Raw genomic sequence first — 18,374 nt, 5'->3', positions numbered from 1 at the left:
TTGAGATGACCAAGGCACACATTATGGAAGTAGTGAAATATGGGGCTGGGAAAAAATACATAAACAATTACCGTGTTCATTTACTAATATAATTTTTAATTGTATTTTATCTAGCGAGGGTTCCTCAAATGCCTTTAACTGCAATTTGTGAGTTTTGTTTGTTTCGTTTTGTAATAACAGCCTTCTGAACAACATTCTTTGGGAAATGTTGAAAGACAGTGTTGATTGAGCCCTCCAGGTCATTGGTGGCATAAGGCTGCTCTAGATCTAGTACCTGAACAGGTCTGATCTTGACTTGATGTTGACAGATAAGGAAAGGATATTATTGGATGCTATTCCTGGGGATGCTACAGCTGTGTCTGTCTGTTCCTGGAGGCTGGAACACTGAACTGTGTTAGAAGGAACACTGTCTTCCTGTCATAAAGAGTCCTTAGCAACCATCTACTTCGGATCACAGAGAGGGAGAGGAGAGACAGCAGAGTCTTTGGCTTTTTCTGGTGGAGATAAACTGATCTGAGGAAGCAGAGAAAGAAAATCCAGTAGCACAGCTACGACCTTGGCCATGGCGTGTGTATCCTCTCGAGAGCCAGTATCAGCCACAGTGGGGAAGCGGATGGTTTTCACAGGTAAAGGGCTCTTTCACAAGGAGAGCTAAATTTCTTTATCCCTCACCTATATGATACTCACATGACAATGGATATGAGGATGAAAGAACCACATGTTTATTCCATACTATTCTGCTACTCTTAATATGCACTCAGCCTGGGTGTGGACACCAAGCTGCCATGAACAGATCTGTGATGTCCCACTCTCACTACATCTGAACTAACTTCCACAAAGGAGCGTTTTCATATCATACAGTTTATATTTTGTGTCATGGGGGCTGCTTTGATGCTAATAAAAAGTATACTTGTGATCAAATTTTCATGATTACTGATTTTAGTTTCTGGTATTCTTATAAACGACATATTTAGTTGATAAAAATTTGAGCAAGATGTGTAGTAAGCTTAGTAAAATTGTTGGCCGGTGTTTTGTTCCTTCAACTCGCTTTAAATGATTTGGGCAGTATGTGTGTGTGCAATTAGGTATATATAACAAAGTCACTTTGCTGTACACTTGAAACTGGTGAAATATTGTAAATAAACTATACTTCAGTTAAAAAAATGTAGTTAAATAGAATATGACTAATTGTGATGTCTGCAAGTAATGTCACATTTTATCTTTTCCTTTATATTTTAAAATCATGAGCCTATTTTTAAGCATACCCCTTGCTTATCTGTAAATCACTCCTCCAATCATGAGAAGCCTGGTTCCTACTCTTTGTCATCCATTTATTTAATTGTTTAATTTTCAGTATATGTATTTACAGGTATCAGAATTTTTTAAATAACTTTTTATGGTTTATTTTTTTACTTTTTTTTTTTTTTGGCTGTGTTGGGTCTTCGTTGCTGCACACGGGCTTTCTCTAGTTGCGGCAAGTGGTGGCTTCTCTTGTTGTGGAGCATGGGCTCTAGGCTTGTGGGCTTCAGTAGTTGCAACACATGGGCTCAGTAGTTGTGGCATGCAGGCTCTAGGGTGCACAGGCTTCAGTAGTTGTGGTGCATGGGCTTAGTCGCTCTGCGGCATGTGGGATCTTCCTGAACCAGGGCTTGAACCCATGTGCCCTGCATTGGCAGGCGGATTCTTTATTATTATTTTATTTTTTTTTTTTTGGGGGATACACCAGGTTCAATCAACTGTTTTTATACACATATCCCCATATTCCCTCCCTTCCTTGACGCCCCCCCCTCGATTCCCCCCCACCCTCCCTGCCCCAGTCCTCTAAGGCATCTTCCATCCTCGAGTTGGACTCCCTTTGTTATACAACAACTTCCCACTGACTATTTTACAGTTGGTAGTATATATATGTCTGTACTACTCTCCCGCTTCTTCTCAGTTTCCCCTTCACCCCCCGCCCCCTCCCATACCTCGAGTTCTCCAGTCCATTCCCTGTATCTGGCAGGCGGATTCTTGACCACTGCGCCACCAGACAAGTCCCAGTATCAGAACTGTTAACCAGTACTTCATGCAGAAAAAACTTATCAACTAGAGTACAGTGCTTCCTTGCCATTCCTTTTGCCTTTGGGCTTATGGGCTCTGCTCATTTCCAAAGTTACTTGGGTGAGGACCTTTCCCCAGCCCCTCCAGTTTCATGCATCTGTAATATGGTTAGATTCTCCTGTCGCTGTCTGAATTCTCTCTTGGAATCCCCCAAACTCCTAAACGATTTTTTAAAAATTTGTTTTATTGAAGTATAATTGATTTGCCATGTGGTGTTAATTTTTGCTTTACAGCAAAGTGATTCAGTTATACATATATATATATATTCTTTTTCAGATTCTTTTCCATTATGGCTTATCACAGAATATTGAATATAGTTCCCTGTGCTAGACAGTAGGACCTTGTTGTTTCTCCATTCTGTATATAATAGTTCATCTGCTAATCCCAGACTTCCAGTCCTTCCCTCCCTCACTCCCTCTCCCCCTTGGCAACCACAAGTGTGTTCTCAATGTCTGTGAGTCTGTTTCTGTTTCGTAGACATGTTCACTAAATGATTTTTTCAAATTTGCATGCATCAAGGTCTGCTCTCTGCTGTGAAGTCTATAGGCTTCAACAACTTCATAAGGCCACGTACCCACTGACAGTACCATACAGAATAGTTTCACCCCTCTAAATGTCCCTACACCTACACACTACCTACACACTCCCCCTTTTCTCTCCCTGAGATCCTGGCAACCACTGATCCTTTTACTGTCTATAGTTTTGCCTTTTCCTGAATGTTATAGAGCTGCAAACACACAGTGTGTAGCCTTTTCCGACTGGCTTCATTCACTTGTCGATATGCATTGAAATTTCCTCCATGTCTTTTCATGGCTGGAGTGCTCGTTTATTGTATGGTTGTATCACAGTTTTTTTACCTAATCATCTTGGTGTCTTGCAGTTTTTGAAAATTCTGAAAAAACAGACAGACTTCTATAAGGCTTTTGCATGGATAGGTTTTTAAATCAATTTGGTAAATACTTATGTAGCAGTGTGATTGCTGGATCATATGGTAAGACTATGTTTAGCTTTGTAAGAAACTGCCAGATTGTCTTCCAAAGCAGCTGTACCATTTTGCATTCTCACTACCAAGTAGTGAGCGAGAATCCCTGTTGCTTTGCACCCTTGTCAGCATTTGGTGGTGTTTGTTTTTTTACCTTTAGCCATTCTAACTGGATGTAGTTACAGCTCACTGTTGTTTTAATTCATAATTCCGTAATGACCAATGATCACATACTTACCTGCCATCTGTATATCTTCTGTGATGTAATGTCTGTTCATGTTTGCCTGTAATTGTTTAGTTTCTTATTGTTAACCTTTAACAGTTCTGTACATATTTTAGATACAAGTCCTTTATCAGATAAATGTTTTGCAAATATTTTCTGCTGGTTTGTGGCTTGTCATTTCATTTTCTTAATGTAGTCTTTGATAGAGCACAAGTTTATAGTTTTAACAAAGCACGACTAATCAATTTTTTCTTTCATGGCTTGTGCTTCTGATGTTGTATCTAAAAATTCATCACCAAATCCAGGGTCCCCTAGATTTGTCTCTTTTTTTCTTCTGAAAGTTTTTACTGTTTTGTGTTTTCATTATATCTGTGGTCCTTTTCAAGGTGATTTTTGTGTCTTTTAAACTTTTCATTTGCATGGCTAACTGATTTCCTTTTTGCCTTAAGTCAGTTTGTGTTGGCTTTTCTGTCACTTGCAACTGTGAAAACGTCTTAATTGATTCTTAAAATTTCTTTTAATCTGTGTCAGTGTGTGCTTAGTTTCATGTATTTACACAGCTCAAATTCTTGTCACCTTTGATAGGTTTAAGGTTTTTCATTATATTGATCCATAATGATTAACTTCATATTCTCCTGCATTTTATATCTAATTTCCAAATTTTCTGTGTTATAGTAAAGCTACATGAATATTTTTGGGTAAATTATCTTTCCTTTGCTGTTATTTTCTTGTGGTATATTTACAAAGAGTGGAATTAGATGGTGAAAGATACAGACTCTTATTGAGGTCACAAACTTCAGAGGATTGTATAAAATACTATGAATAATGTATTTGTATTTAAAGCCTGCAAATAGTCTTAAAAAGTTTCTAAAAACTTTATTTTTGATAATGGAGCAGTGTGTATCAATCTTTTTTAGCTGTAACTTTTAAACATTTTGCTATGAATATTTTAAAACATATCCCACTCATATTCAACAATTTATCAAAATGCTTCCACATTTGATCACATAGCTTTTTTCTTCCTCGTTTGCTGAAATATTTTAAAGTGCATTGCAGATATTCTATTGATATTCTCTCCTACATATTTCACTGTGCATCTCTAAAAGAAAGAAAATAACATATGCTTACATAGCCACATTGCTATTATCACACCTAACAAAATTAACAACTCTCCTCTGACATCATGCAATACCTAGTCCATGGTAATATTTTCTCATTGCCTCTGAAATGCATTTTTACAGTTGATTGTGAAAATACGGATCCAAGCTAGGTCCACACATTGCATTTGGTTGTGTTGTCTCTTTTGGTATCTTGTAAGCTGGTATAGACTTCTCATTTTTTCTTGTTGCAGAAATTGGGTCCGTCATCAGTAGAAACACCCAGCATTCTGGATTTGGCTGTCATCATGACATTTAACATATTCCTCTATCCTCTATATTTTCCAGAAATTGAATTCGGCTGTTGAGGCTTGATTTTAGTAGGTTTGGCTCTTTAGGGAAGCTTATTTCTTGAAGGCTGCTGCGGTCAACACATCACAGCTTTTATGCAGGTCAGACGTTACAATGTCAATTTCTCTAAGGCCCATCACTTAGGACCTTTCTAAGTTGTTGGGACTTAGCTCTTTTCCTTCCAGATTTGGAACTGATCTCAAAGGGAAGCCCATGTTCCTATAAAAATGTTGGCCTAAGTGGGTATGTATCTTGGTTAGGCAAATAAAAAGTTGATTTGCTGCATACATTATGTCACATATTGTATAGTTGCAATAAAAATGTGGAAAATATTTTGTCACTATTAATAATTAATGTAAAAACAATAAAATATCATAAGAAATCATTTAAAAAATTATCTTGAATGCTGATATGTAAGGAAAAACTAACCAGATTATAAGACGATGAGAAAATAGCTGAGAAATTTTGCCGCAACTTTGAGGATGATTTCAGAGCACTTTTAAGAGTTTTACAGGGTTTTTTCTAATGTCTAATTTAACTTTAAAATCAAATTTTCCTTTTTTTTTTGCTATAAGTGTAACATTATTCATATGTATCATTGGTAGCTATAATTGTTTTAATTTCAATTTCTTTCATTTCTAATGTCTCCATTTTTCCATGAGATGATTCACAGTGTGTATTTACCTAGTGTACTGTGACACCGAACAAATTTGACCACTCATGAAGTTTTATTTTTCTACCCAATTTTAATATTTTTCCCTATAAAATAAATTTTAGAAAAAAATTTTTTGATTTTAAAGTTTTATCATAAAGATTTGAAATCCAATGTAACAAATAGATATTGAATCCCACTGAATATTAAAAAAATGCCCATGAGCTCCGGAGGATACAAAACTGAACAGGAATAAGATGTTTTCCGCCTTCTAGAAGCGTATAATCAGTTGTTCTGGTTAGAATATTATAGGTTATTCTGTTATCCTGCTTAATCTAGATATCCATCAGAGGTGTCCCCAGAGTGTAGTGTGACATTGAAAAGAAACACAAACCAATTCCAAAGGCCTTGAGGAGTCAAGTAGAAGAAGTGGAAATGGAGAACCATTATCTCACTGGCAGCTCCACAAGCTACACCCTGTGCTTTGTTTAGTTTTCCTGCCAACTCATTTCTTTTAACTGTCATAATTAGAGCATAAATTGCCTCCTCCATGATGGATGGATCTTAGATGTTCTTTATTTTGCAACTAATAAAGGGATAGAGATTATTTTTGAGAAAAAGTCAGTGGATCCAAATTTGAAAACTTTTAACAAGGTTGATATGTAATATATCCTCTAGTAAGTATATTCATCTGGTGTTCAGCTTGATAATATTTTGCAAAGTGAACACACCAATATATTTACTTTTTAAATCAAGATCATGAATATTTTCATCATCCTAGAATGTTCCTTTATGTCATTCCCCAGCCAATCCCCCCAAAGTCAAACACTGTTTTTATTTTTAGAATCCATATGTTTTTGAGAACTGTGAGTTTAATCTGAAAGGGTAAGTTATTGTCCGTATTTTTAAAATATTTGCTGGCTTATCCTTCCATGTAAGTTTTATTATCAATTTGCTAAGTTTTATTACATAGTGAAGAGATTCATAGATAATGTTATTTGGACATTATAAAGGTCTTACTATGAAAACTAATGTAAACAAAATTCTGAAGAGATTTTAAAGTATTTTAGAGCATGGTTATGTATTTTTTTTCCTTTGAGAACTTTTATTGAGATACAATTGACATAGGATAAACTACATATATTTAAAGTGTACAATTTGATATTTTTTTTCTTATTAGTAATGTATAAATGGCAATCCCAATCTCCCAATTCATTTCCCCCCAACCACCCCCCGCCTGCTTTCCCCACTTGGTGTCCATATGTTTGTTCTCTACATCTGTGTCTATTTCTGCCTTGCAAACTGGTTGATTTGTACCATTTTTCTAGATTCCACACATATGTGTTAATATACGATATTTGTTTTTCTCTTTCTGACTCACTTCACTCTGTATGACCGTCTCTAGGTCCATCCATGTCTCTACAAATGTCCCAGTTTCGTTCCTTTTTACAGCTGAGTAATATTCCATTGTATGTATGTACCACATCTTCTTTATCCATTCATCTGTTGATGGACATTTAGGTTGCTTCCATGTCCTGGCTATTGTAAATAGTGCTGTAAAATTTAGAGCATGGTTATGTATTTTTACAACATCTGTTTACAAACAAATGATACTATTTGTTTACCCAATTCTAGGTCCCATGCTGCTTTAAAGTTACAAAATTACATTTTAAAAATACATTTTTTCATCCAGATTTTTAAATGAATTCCCACTTTGTCCAAATTGAGAGACTGATGGAATAATTCCTATGTGATGTTAAATTAAAAAGGCATTGTAACAGAGAATCTAAGGTAACCTATCTTTCTTCAGATGAGGATACTAAGGTTCAGAGAACAAAGTGACCTGCTCAAGGTCACACAGCCTTGATCAGAAGGATGGAAACCTCTGCCTGCTTATTATTTAAGTGATGTATTTATGTGTGTTATATCCAGATTACTGACTGCATAAATATGTTAATATGTTTTTTCAACCATCATAGATCTACTAGAAAATCTGCACATGTCAACCAGGAATATTGCAGAATTCCACCTAATAAAGGAGTGATCACGTGGTACTTCTGTTAGAAAAAATTAGAGTTGCAAATACTCTAGGAAATGGCCAAAAACCAATATGACAAATGAAGCTTTAGTGGTGAGAGAAGTACATAAACACGTGTGTGATTTTGAAAGGCTTGCTCCATTAGCCCTGGGTTTCAGACCTATTTATTCATCCCAGGTTTTGCCCTGTGAAACTGTCACACTCATAGTTATGTCTCAAATTCAATTATTTTAAAAATAGAAAATGACTTCACACAGAACTGCCAGTGGTTTCCTATTTGAAGAAAGAACCAAATAGTCCTGCTGCAAATTCAGCTTGTCTCATCACTGTAATTCAGGAAGCAAATATGTCACATTTTAAAAAACTAATTTATGACAAAAGCTTACACGTTTTAATGGGCCTGACACATTTGGTTGGCTAAACTGCATTTTATCCTGTAGTCATAGCGTGTGATTTGCCTGAATCAAAATTTATCTACAAGTGACAGCAGTTTCACATCAACCCGACCTTAAATTATTGGTCATGTGAATCACCACCAATGTGACTTGCAGGAAAGAAAATTAGTTGTTGGAATCACTTTGAAAAGCATCTAACCTCAGCCCTTAGAAGAGGATTAATCAGGATGAGCTTTGTCTCATACTCTAGTTTTTTGGTTTTGTTTTTTTTGGAATATACACCTTTATTGCGTGAACTAAGATGAAAAGGAGAAGAATTGATTTGCCTTTCTGGACTTTGATTTAATCTTCCAGAGTTGATACTTTGTGGGTTACATTTACATCACTTCCTTAAATCAGGGAGAAATGCTCAGGATTAAGCAAAAAATGTTTTTTGTTGTTGAGACAGGGTCTGAAAAACATTATTTTGTCAAAGATTAGCTGATGGTTCACTGTGTGCTACTGTGCCCCCTGCTAACAAATCAGCACGAGGAGCCGGCTTCAAGAAGCAAGGATTGTCAGCAACATCTCGGCTTCTCCTCCTAACCTGTTTTCTTTCTTCTTTTATTGACACATAGTTGATTTACAATGGTGTGTTAGTTCAGGTGTACAGCAACGTGGTTCAGTTATACATACATATATATTCCTTTTCAGATTCTTTTCCCATGTAGGTTATTACAAGGTATTGAATATAGTTTCCTGTGCTATACAGCAGGTCCGTGTTGTTTACTTATTTTATATATGGTAGTGTGTATCTGTTAATCCCAAACTCCTAATGTATCCCTCCCCCACTTTCCCCTTTGGTAACTATAAATTTGTTTTCTATGTCTGTGAGTCTGTTTCTGTTTTGTATATTAGTTCATTTGTATCATTTTTTTTTACATTTCACATGTAAGTGATATCCTATGGTATCTGTCTTTCTCTGTCTGCCTTACTTCACTTAGCATGATAATCTCTAGGTCCATCCATGTTGCTGAAAATGGCGTTATTTCATTCTTTTTTTATGGCTGAGTAGTATTCCGTTGTATATATGCACCACATCTTCTTTATCCACTCATCTGTCAATGGACACTTTTAGGTTGCTTCAGTGTCTTGGCTGTTGTAAACAGTGCTGCTATGAACATGGGGGTCAATGTATCTTTTCGAATTAGAATTTTCTGTGGACATGTGCCCAGGAGTGTATGGTAACTCTATTTTTATTTTTTTACTGTTCTCCACAGTGACTACACCAATTTACATTACCACCAACAGTGTAGGAGGGTTCCCTTTTCTCCACACCCTCTCCAGCATCTGTTATTTGTAGACTTTTTAATGATTGCTGTTCTGACTGGTGTGAGGTGATATCTCATTGTAGTTTTGATTTGCATTTCTCTAATTAATTAGCAATGTTGAGTATCTTTTCATGTGTTTGTTGGCCATCTGTATGTCTTTTTTTGGAGAAATGTCTATTTAGGTCTTCTGCCCATTTGCTGATTGAGTTGTTTGGTTTTTTGATATTGAGCTGTATGAGCTGTTTGTGTATTTTGGAAATTTATGCCTGTTGCTCGCATCATTTGCAAATACTTTCTCCCAGTCCGTACGTTGTCTTTTCCTCTTAATCCTTCTGACCACAGTCTTCTTATCTGTAATTTGAGGCTAGTAGGACCTATTTCATAACATATTCTATGATGATTTAATGAAATGAAAGTGCCTGCATATAATAAGAATTCAATAATTTTTTTGAGTTTTTTTTCTTTTGAGAATTTATACTATTTATTCTCTTGAGAAGCTGATTAGCTGGAGGAGGCAAGAGCTGGGAGAGGACACAAAAACCATCTTAGTACCTTTTCTTTTTTTTTTTTTTCTCATAACAAACAGCCAAGTACACATGATTTCCTAAAGTCTTAAGCCATAACCGGGTTTTTCTGTTTTCTGCTTTTTGGTTTTTGTTGTTGTTGTTTTGGCTGCCTCACACGGTATGCAGAACTTCCCCAACCAGGGATTGAACCCGTGTGCCCTGTAGTGGAAGCAGGGAGTCTTAACCACTGGACCACTGAGGAAGACCCATAAGCTGGTTTTTAGTAGGCACAGAGAGAAATAATGTAAGAGTATTTAAGCCCATGATTTTTAAACTTCAGTGTGCATGCGAATTGAATCTCGTGGAGAGTCTTGTTAAAATTCAGACTCCCAGTCCAAAGGAATCTGGGTGGGCCTGAGAGTCTGCATTTCTACCACACTCTCAGGTGCCGCCCATGCTGCTGGTCCACCACTCACTTCCTGTGTGACCTTGGACTAGGGGTTTACCTCTCTGTACCTCAGTTACACTGTCTATAAAACGACTGTATTATCATCTACTTCATAGGGTTGCTGGGAGTTTTAAGTGAGTCAATGCACACAGAGTTCTTAGACCAGTGTCTGGCACGTGATAAGCTCCATATATGCATTAACTGTTATCACAGATCACTAGCAATTTAAGCCAGTAAACTGCTGGCTGTGGGCCCAGAACATGAAGTTATTTGTGATGCTAACAGAGCTCACACAAAATATATGTTTTAACCTGCTAACTATTGGCCTTTTGAAATTTGCTATGAACCTGATCTAAATAATACTAAAGAAAACAAGTTTCATGAAAACGATGCCGTGATAGAATGGCAGGATTTAAAAAAAATTAATTAGGTAATTAATTTTACTGAAATATGGTTGATTTACAATGTTGTGTAATACAGAATGGCAGATTTTGGAATACTGCCTTAAAAAGCATGAAATCATGTAATCTTGGTTAGGAAAACCTGCACACATCATCCTGTCAGGAAGGACAGAAAGGTCCCCTTCCGGGGCTCTGGGTGGGAAATTTTCCCCTTTGTCTGTCTCCCTTGAGGCAGGCCCCTCCCCTTTCCTGTCTCCTGTAGGAGAGGCAGAAGCACTTCCCAATGCCTGCTGTGGGTAAAGTCAATTTCATTCTCAGCACGTGATAAAGGGTAAAGGGCCTGCTGTCTTACTAAGCCCAGCTGCCAGCAATTATCTCAGAAAAGGTATCTCACAGCACCTATTAAAAGGCCCTTTTGACCGCAGATATCATCTTTAAGAAAAATACACTCCAGGGAAGAATCTGAGACAGATAGAAGATTATCCACGCCTTTAAGAATAACAGCACTGAAAGAGACCTCAAAATGCTTATGTAGTCAAATTATTTCTTTGGGGCAGCGCTTTCTAAAATGAAATGATTTCTGGAAACTGCAGAATTGCAGGTGAGACAGTGTCTTGAGAGGAGGAAGTTCTGTGTCCAGGGTTGACGTTGCAAGGAGCCCCAGCACCAATTTCCAAGCAGGGGCTGAGCAGGAACTGGCTTTCCCAGACAAGGACCTAGAACGGCCCCAGGAAAGCTTCAGGTGGAGGAAAGGCAAGCTCTGGTTTATTTCCAAGCCTCATTCTTGTCCTCAAAGGAACTGCCCTGGGGATGGAGGTGGGGGAACTGGAGGCAGAATCAGGAACCTTGAGTGGCTGGAATGAGTGCAGCACCTCCCGGGTTTACTAAACAATAATCAGAACTCACAAGAGCGTAATTGGGGGACGAAGGAGACTACTGAGGAACAGGGAGACACAGTGTGCCTGGAAATGGGAACCAAATCCACTTTCCGCCAGCAATACTAAGACCTCCATGCGGGGGAATCTGAACTAACCAGTGCCAAATCTGGGGCAGCGATTCTTGAAATGTACTGTGTGTAAGAACCAATTATGGAGACATTTAAGAATGCAGAATGCCCCAAATCCTGGGTTTTTCTGAGACCTTGGAACCTGCACTGAAACAAGCACATGGAGAGACTGTGACACGGGTGGTTCACGTGACACTTTGTGGGAAACATGTACACCCTTGGGCAGCAGGAGCTATTCCTGTTCTGCCCCTGGAAGGTCACAGGTCCTTCAAGGCTGGAAGGTCTAATTGGACTCTAGTCAGAACAGAAGACTCAGCTCACAAACATTGGTTTTTTGTTTTTGTTTTTGTTTTAATTAAAAAAAATTTTATATTGGGGTATAGTTGATTTACAATGTTGTGTTAGTTGCAGGCGTACAGCAGAGTGATTCAGTTATACATATACATATATCTACTCTCAGATATACGTTTTTAAATGTAGTCTAAAAGTTTTTAAATGTAATTTAAAGGCTCATAATTTTTTTTTAAAAAGATGGGAACATTTGTATACTTCCAATTAGTGTGTATTGTATCATTCTGTAAATGATCACATAAAATGAAATACGTCTTTCAGCCCGATGGATCCTGGCACTGATGACAGGATAATTAGGAATCTAAGCGGTCAAAACTTATGCAAACAAAGCTATCTGAAGTCAAGAGTAGTGAATAAATGCTGATGGCAATCGGGTTAGATGAATTCTTTGTTCATAGCAAGGAAATTTTACCTCCCACATCTTTTTAGAGATATCCAGAATCTTTCAAACTTCAATTCACAAGCTAAGTAACCACCCTCTTTTCACAAAATGGAAGCAGAACAAAGCAGGCATGCTAGTGCTGTGGGCTAAATAGAGATGTTACAAAACACGGCCTTTAATTCTACAATCCCAGCAACTGACGTGGTAGATCTCGTTCATTTCCTTACCTGGGGACTGTGTGGCCACTTAGGACATAGGCTCCACCACTGGACCACACTCTCTCCCCATCACCGCCCTCAGAGGGCCTGTGGGTGCCTGGGGGCACACTGGCTGACACACATACTTTCACAGTGGAAATGACCCAAGGAACGTCGGCTCCTCTTGTCTGCAGGGATTTAAAAAAGAGTTACCAGGTCCAGATTGCAGGGATTTCTTCGTCTTCTTTCTTTTTCTTTTCTCAATTCCAATGTCTTAGACTTCCTTGAAATGCTACCCCGCCCCCACCAAAAGATAGCTTATCATTGACCTTGGCATATAATTACTCAGAAGAAAAGATTGAAGTGAGAGTTTGAAGTAAATCCCCAACTCTGTTGCAGGGGAAGTGCTGTGGAAATACCGTCTGATTATACGAATTTCTGGTGTAAGGACTATAAAGTAGGAAGCTGTTTACACTAGTCTATACGTTGGTCAAGAACTGCATTAATCATTGTTAAATAAACTGTTCCTGCTGCTTCCCACCCAGAGCGCTTTGAGGAAGCAGCTTGTTCACAGTCGACATGGGAGAGTGAAAGCCTCTGCCTTTTTGATTTGGGGTTTGAGCATCTTCAACTGGGAGTCACATGGCCTCTTGCTGCACTCTTGTCTTAGTGGCCTTGAAGCATGGCTTTGGAAGACTCGGATATTCATACACAACCTCCAGCCTTTTTTTTAAGTCTGACTATCTCTCAAACGTTAGCTCCAAATTTGGGTGGGAGTTGGTCGAGCCATTTTTGTGTTATGATATAGCATAGACAACTCTATACGTAAACATTCACTTCACCGCTGGGAATCACCTAGGAAAAACAGGGTGTCTTAGCTAAAATGTTTGGAAGTTGAAACATACGTCTGGGGCTGAGATTGTGCCCAGAGCTGAGATTGTACAAAAAGTTAGGATCATGTATTTAAGTAGAGAGTTCAGGGTTCACAGAAGGTGGGATAGGGTAGACACAAGATAAATGGAGAGAAAAAGACCCCCAGCCCACCTGGCACAAAGGTAGAGAGGTTCCAGTGTCGGGGATACTTATCTCCTCACATCTCCACCAGACACAATTGAGAAGATAACATTTTGAGCAGGTAACTCGGATATGAGGCAGCTTCAAAGACAACTTCTGCCATGATGGTTATTCCTGTTGTCTGCTCATCAGACGGCATCACAAACATTGGGACTGTCTATCAACTCCTGTCTTCATCAGATGACTGGTATACACTAACCCCCATCTCCCTCATCTTCTTGTCTGCTGTTACAAAGGGATGGAAGAAGAATGAAGAGCAAAAAAAGCTGCGCAGGGATCATCACAAACCCTAGCTGGTCTCTGTTTACATTCGTCACACTCCTACCCAAGGACATTTAGGGAATCTTGACTAGAGCTTTGAACTTCAGCTCGGGTATAGACTGTAGTCCCCACCCCGGCAGACAAATCCAACAGCCAGGCGGCTGGCACCCCCCTCCTGGACATGTCCTCTACCATCTGGCTTTCGTTTCTTCTGTTGCCCAGGCTGAGACCTTGCTCCAGCCACACCGCACTCTGTCTTAGGATGACCAGCTGCCCCAGTTTACCCAGGAGGAGGGGTTTCCTGGGATGCTGGATTTTCAGTGCTAAAGCCTCATGAGCTGGTCACCCCAACTCCGGCCCTGAGCTGCCGCCCTGGCCCGGCCAGCCTTCCCAACCTGACATGTTTACCTGAAGGTGCGGATAGAATTCATTACCTGAATTTCGCACGAAGCGGGATGGGCAAGTGTTGGTGCCGTCGGGGCACCTGGCAAGAGTGCCCTCATGTGCAGGCTGTTACTACCTTCCTCCCTGGCACCCGGAGGAAGATGAACAGGCCCAGGGGCTGCCACAGAGATCGCCGGGTAGATGCACCCCTCTGCTCCGAGGACATCTTTGTCCAGGTCTTAGACAGGTATGTTCACTGGCCTCTCTGCCTCTGTCTGATCTGGGGCTGCTGCTTCTTTTGGCTAAAGACCACTTGTTTTGTATGTCTGTGGGTCTATTCCTGTTTTGTAAATTCAATTGAATTTTTTTCAGATTCCACATGTAGGTGATATCATATATTTTTCTTGCTCTATCTGACTTACTTTGCTTAGGATGATAACCTCCAGGTCCATCCATGTTTTTGCAAATGGCATTATGTCATTCTTTTTTTATGGCTGAGTAATAGTCCATTGTATATATGTACCATGACTTCTTTATGAGGAAGGCAACAGAAGGGATAAATTCGGAGATTGGGATTGACAGATACACACTGCTGCATATGAAATAGATAAACAACAGGAGCCTATAGCGCAGGGAACTATAGTTGATATTTTATAATAACCTATAAAGGAAAAGAATCTGAAAAAGAATATATATATGTAACTGAATCACTGTTGTACACCTGAAACTAACATGACATTGTAAATCAGCTATACTTCAATGAAAAAATAATAAATTTTTAAAAAGATTTTTTAAAAGTTATTTATGAAAACATAGGAGAAGAGAGTTGTTCGACGTGACACCAAAAGCACAATCCATGAAAGAAAAAACTCCTACATTGGAGTCTGGAAAAATTAAAAACTTTTGCTCTGCAAAGATACCATTGAGAGAAAAACATAATAAAATAATATAAAATAATAAAATAAAATAAAACAAGGACCACTTGTATCAGACCATCTATTGAGTTCATCATAAACCCAAGCAGGAGACCCTCAATCTATCCTAAATTGTTTCCAATAATCCAAGGTGGCCTCAGATTTTACAAGAGGGGCAAGACCAGCATTCTGGGCCATCACACTTGCTTGGAGGCAAAAAAATAAATAAATCCATAAAATCTTTTTTCGCTTTTTATGTTTTGGACTTTTTTTTTGCCTTGTTCTCAACAATCAGCTGTCCGCGTATCTGACTGGTTTCTGTGATCAATGGGAAAGTCCTGTCTAACATTAGGGTCAAATAAATCACGTAAAGTGCAAATCAGAGGGACAGCATAGACCGCTAGCTATCCTGAACTTGCCACAACCTAAACGAGCTGGGTTTTTGCCTGGTCGACTTACGGAAGCTGGGACTACATTTCCCAGAACCTCCTTCTCTGCACAGTTTTGGGTCATTCTGGGCCAGGGAGCCGTTTCGTGTGAGACTGAAAGGAAGAAGGGAAGCCATAGACAGTATGTCTTTGCCACCAGGTGCTACTGCAGCTGCTGACCTTGGTTTACTTTCCGTGCCTCCTTCAGCCTCACTGACTCCTGGGCCAGGTGGTGTTTAGCCTCCAATTTGGAGGCTTGGAGGCAGTGAGATGCCCTGGGGTCCAGCTAATCCTTGCTGGTTCTAGTTTATCCTGCAGCAGGAAATCACACTTTAAGTGGTCGGGAGCATCCCCAAAGCATCCTGGATTTGCATGACTCATTCCTGTGCTTTCCACAAGTCTCGCTCTGCCTGGCCTCCCTGTGTGTTTATTGCCCCCAGATTCCCTCTTTACCATTTTCAAAGCCACATTGGCTTGACCACAGTCTCTGATTTACTGCTTGTCTCCCAGTATCTGAATCAGTTTCCTGACCCTCTGTGGTAGGTGTATCACAGGCAGTCTTTCTTGTGGAACAGGGGAACCAGGACTTCTGGGACTCACCTTTCTGGTTCCAGCTTCAGAGGACAAGGAGACAGGGCATTGTCTTAGCACCAAGGGCAGCCTAATGCAGAGTCTACAGTGAAAAAAATTTCCAGAAGGAAGGCGTGAAGGAACTGATGAACTGATAAATCCTTGAGAAGTTTACAGTCTGGTATTTTCCTTTATCACATTATTCCCAGGCACTAACTTCCATATTTGACCAATTGTTCTCCTAACCAGGGAGTCATTCCGAATATCTTTTTAATCCCTAAATGGGATCAATAATTATTTCAGCATAAAAAGGCAGAGGGAACACCGCACCGTTTCCTCTGTGCTCACTTTGCCGGCAGTAGGTGTGCGTTGGTGGAAAACACAGGAGCTCTCCACTGTATCTCCTACCTCTCATCCACAATGTCTCTAACTCTCCTTTCCCCTTGTTGTATATGATTTGGTCACTAATCGAGCACTGCTGAGAACAACATCAGAAACAGATTTCAGACAATGAGTTTTCACCTGCTCTCTTCAATCTACACTCTGATCACCCAGCACCCCCCACCCCAAACCTTTCCAGGGTGGTGGTTACTTCTGTGCGTGCTCCTTTGGAGGAGAGAGATTTGCTTTTTAGTGGAAATGGAAAAGTAAAAGTACTGCAAGTGCATTGTGGGCAGCAACAGGAGGGACTCATACACCTTCAAAGGCAATGCATTTAACCCCCTCTTTTTACCAGGGGCCCAGCTGCTGTTCACTCAGTGTCTCCTTGTGGGGAGCAGGCTGCCGTAAAAATGAGAAATTGAGAGCCCAGTAGGATTCCCTACTTTAGCCTTTTTAACTGACAAACAAGCATGAAGTAGCTGGGCTGCAACCGCAGGGGGTTACCAAAGAAATGGTAGGAAAATAAAACAGAAAAGATGACAATCTAGAAAGCCTCCCTAAGCAAAAAGGAAAAGAAAAAAGAAAGAGTAGCAGAATGAATCGCCCCCCCCCTTCTGTTAACTAGACAATTGGAAACTAGAAAAGAGAGCTGTCATTTATAAATTTTTGCATTTTCTTCAATATTAATTAACATGAAAAAGTAACACCTGATGGTGCAAAGGCAATGTCGTTTTGTAGTTTGAACACTGCAGCAATAAATGGGCTAAAGAGTGTTCAGCTAACTGGTCCATGGTTATTGATGTAATTTCTTCATCTGTTAGAAGGAGTAGCCAGTGCTTGCTGAGAGTGGAAAACCCTGAGGTGGTTCTGTACGAACCTGTTCATGTTGTAGTGGTATGGTTAATGGAGATGATTGGCAGTGGTGCTGGAAGTCTACTTTTCATCCCATTTCTCTTACGCGGGCAATGGGAACAGTGGCAACATTGAACGAATTCCCATTCCCACGTTTTATCATGTATTTGATTGTATCCTTATATTTTAAAAAGTTACAAATTCTAATTTTTCAAACTTGGGTGTTGACTTCATCAATCTGTTCAAGTCCTACTTGAAACCCACTTTTCCTCTGACTGAAACCACATTCCTTCTTGGATGGGACACGACCCCAGGAAAACTCAGATTGGGGCTTGAACCCAAAATCCCGACTTAGGAAGGGACTTGAACTTATTGTTTTTTAATTGAAATCACTCACCTGGTGTCAGGTTTTTATTTGTCTTGATGTAGAAAGAATTCAGCATGAGGCAAAGTGAGAGGCAAAAAGCAAATTTATTAGTATAGGATGCTTGTGAGAGGTACAAGTGAGCAGGCCAGGCAACGCAGCCCCAAGAACACAGAGGGCTACATTCTTATAATCAAAGAAAAGGTGGAAGGGAGAAGACCACCTTCTTCCTAATTCTTGGGCAGATGTCAAGGCTTACATCACTAGTTTCTCCTTTAATCCTATACAGCCTAACCAGGATTGTCATGGCACTATTTAAATCATATGTATGTTAGCAAAAGGGTGGTGACAGACTAAAATAAGGTAATTTACCTCACGTTTTGGTATAATGTCCCCTTTTCACCTAGTTTCTTTCCCCTTTTACCTATATTTCTGTCTTGGCTATATGCAGAAATACTACTCTTCAAGGACCATTAACTCCCTGACTTCATGTAACAAGATGTAGACCCCATATCTATTGTCTTGTGTTTTACGTATCCGGGTTTGTGGCTTGAAGGTGCCTGGTGCTTGGATGCACCTGGTCTTCCTTCAAGGTAGAGTAGGTTGTTGCTAGGCTACTGGATTCTTTTCTTGAGTCGTCATTAGCTTATAACAATCTCCCAAACTCCCTTAAAAGTCTTTCTGTCTTTAATCCTCTAGTGGATTTC

General features: G+C 39.5%; 1 protein-coding gene across 1 annotated transcript in view; it reads left to right on the top strand.

Moving 5' to 3' along the window:
- Positions 1-562: 562 nt before the first annotated feature.
- Positions 563-18,374, top strand: part of SPMIP2 (sperm microtubule inner protein 2) — a 107,488-nt gene continuing 89,676 nt past the window's right edge. Inside the window, exon 1 of the mRNA XM_057726966.1 lies at positions 563-626. Coding sequence (XP_057582949.1) covers positions 563-626 — 64 coding nt within the window. The remainder of the gene's footprint in view (positions 627-18,374) is intronic.

The sequence above is a fragment of the Hippopotamus amphibius genome, chromosome 3 (genome assembly GCF_030028045.1).
Source record: "Hippopotamus amphibius kiboko isolate mHipAmp2 chromosome 3, mHipAmp2.hap2, whole genome shotgun sequence".
Classification (NCBI taxonomy): Eukaryota; Metazoa; Chordata; class Mammalia; order Artiodactyla; family Hippopotamidae; genus Hippopotamus; species Hippopotamus amphibius.
This window is presented reverse-complemented; position numbering and strand designations above follow the sequence as displayed.